The 1,983-nt window shown below is 48.7% G+C and overlaps 1 protein-coding gene across 1 annotated transcript; it reads right to left on the minus strand.

Moving 5' to 3' along the window:
• Positions 1-753: 753 nt before the first annotated feature.
• Positions 754-1,668, minus strand: LOC140265144 (olfactory receptor 14J1-like). The gene has a single exon (XM_072361028.1). The coding sequence runs from the start codon at positions 1,666-1,668 to the stop codon at positions 754-756; it is 915 nt and encodes a 304-aa protein (XP_072217129.1).
• Positions 1,669-1,983: the final 315 nt, after the last annotated feature.

The raw sequence follows: 1,983 nt of genomic DNA on the forward strand, positions 1-1,983 counted from the left end.
ATATATTTGTCATAATTGTTATACTTTTTCTTTTTACCTCAATGCATATAATTTAAACCACAAAACAGAGTGTCCCCGTTTTGAGTACTGTCTTGAGTCTGTCCCCGTCACTTAGTGAAGAGCACCAGAAGATCTCGAGGTCTTCTCAGGGAGCAGCTCCTGAGGTACATTCCTTACACCAGCTTTGGAAGAGGCCTCCAGTTCTCTGGTTCTGATCTGAAGGGGCCCTCTTCTTATGGCAGTGCCAGCAAGGAGACCAGCTCTGACACAGCCGTTCGTATTGCCGGTTACTGACTGCAGCCCCTGAATCTGCTGTAGTAACAACAGGACTGTTCTGAGACACACGAAATCTTCAGGCCAGCACAAATGAGAGAATGTGAGAGCACTGTGGCAGTGTAAAGAGAGCAGGAATGAAAAGAGAACGTTGTGCTGCTGTCTGTGGCTGTTCCACCCCAGACCCAGACAAGGAAGGAGGATAGAAGATCTAAGGAAAAGTCTATTTTGAAAGATTTTTAGGAATCTTCTAACAAATTCAGGGAATCTGGTTCCATATTTACATGACCTTTTGGAGTGAGAAAATGGAAATTAGGTAGGAAAGAAGTGAAATAAATTTTTATTTATAAGATCGATAACATTTTTTTGCAGGTAGCCATATCACACACAAGCAAACAACCAAGGATGCATAAAACATAAAGAACAATCACTGGGAATCGTGTGAGGAAGATGTGCACTTTATGGAAGCTGGAATAGTGATTACTTCAACCCCTTCCTGAGAATGTTCTTGATCTCCCTGTTCCTCACACTGTAGATAATAGGGTTCAGTGTTGGAGGAACCACTGAGTACAGAAGTGCCACTGTCAGATCCAGGAGTGGGGAAGAAATGGAGGGGGGCTTCAGGTTGGCATAAATGGCAGTGCTGAGAAACAGGGAGACCACGGCCAGGTGAGGGAGGCACGTGGAGAAGGCTTTGTGCCGTCCCTGCTCTGAGGGCATCCTCAGTACGGCCATGAAGATCTGCACATAGGACACAACTATGAAAACAAAGCAGCCAAAGCATAAACAAGCACTAAAAATGAGCAACACAACTTCCCTGAGGTAGGAGCCAGAGCAGGAGAGCTTGAGTATCTGGGGGATTTCACAGAAAAACTGGTTGACAACATTGCCTTGGCAGAGAGGCAGTGAAAATGTACTGGCAGTGTGCAGCAGGGAATTGAGAAGCCCAGCGCCCCAGGCAGCTGCTGCCATGGTGGCACAAGCTCTGCTGTCCATCAAGGTCCCGTAGTGCAGGGGCTTGCAGATGGCAACGTAGCGGTCATAGGACATGATGGTGAGAAGGGAATACTCTGCTGAGATGAAGAAGACAAAGCAAAAGAGCTGTGCAGCACATCCTGCGTAGGAGATGGCCCTGGTGTCCCAGAGGGCGTTGGCCATGGCTTTGGGGAGAGTGGTGGAGATGCAGCCCAGGTCGAGGAGGGCCAGGTTGAGCAGGAAGAAGTACATGGGGGTGTGCAGGCGGCGGTCGCAGGCTACGGCTGTGCTGATGAGGCCGTTGCCCAGGAGGGCAGCCAGGTAGATGCCCAGCAAGAGCCAGAAGTGCAGGAGCTGCAGCTGCCGCGTGTCTGCCAACGGCAGCAGGAGGAACTCGCTGATGGAGCTGCTGTTGGGCATCTGCTGTTCCTGGGCTTGGAGTCCTGCTCAGAGTGCAGAAGATAATGACAAGTTCAGACCATTCTCAGAGACACTGCTCCTGCTATACTATACTTTCCCTTTGGAAAATGACCGTTTAATTCTAGAACTTGTATTTATTTTTATGAGCTTCACCATCTCTTAAGGAGTAGAAGATTAGGGAGCTATTTCCTTCTGCTAATTTCCTAATCATATCCCAGCCTCCTGGATAGTTTCCTCTATACTGCAGCCGCTCTTGGAGACCCCAGCCCCAGCCCCTGTGCACTTCATTTTGTCTTAGAGAAATCAGCCTGTTTG

This window comes from Excalfactoria chinensis, unplaced genomic scaffold (genome assembly GCF_039878825.1).
Source record: "Excalfactoria chinensis isolate bCotChi1 unplaced genomic scaffold, bCotChi1.hap2 Scaffold_68, whole genome shotgun sequence".
In the NCBI taxonomy this organism is placed as follows: Eukaryota; Metazoa; Chordata; class Aves; order Galliformes; family Phasianidae; genus Excalfactoria; species Excalfactoria chinensis.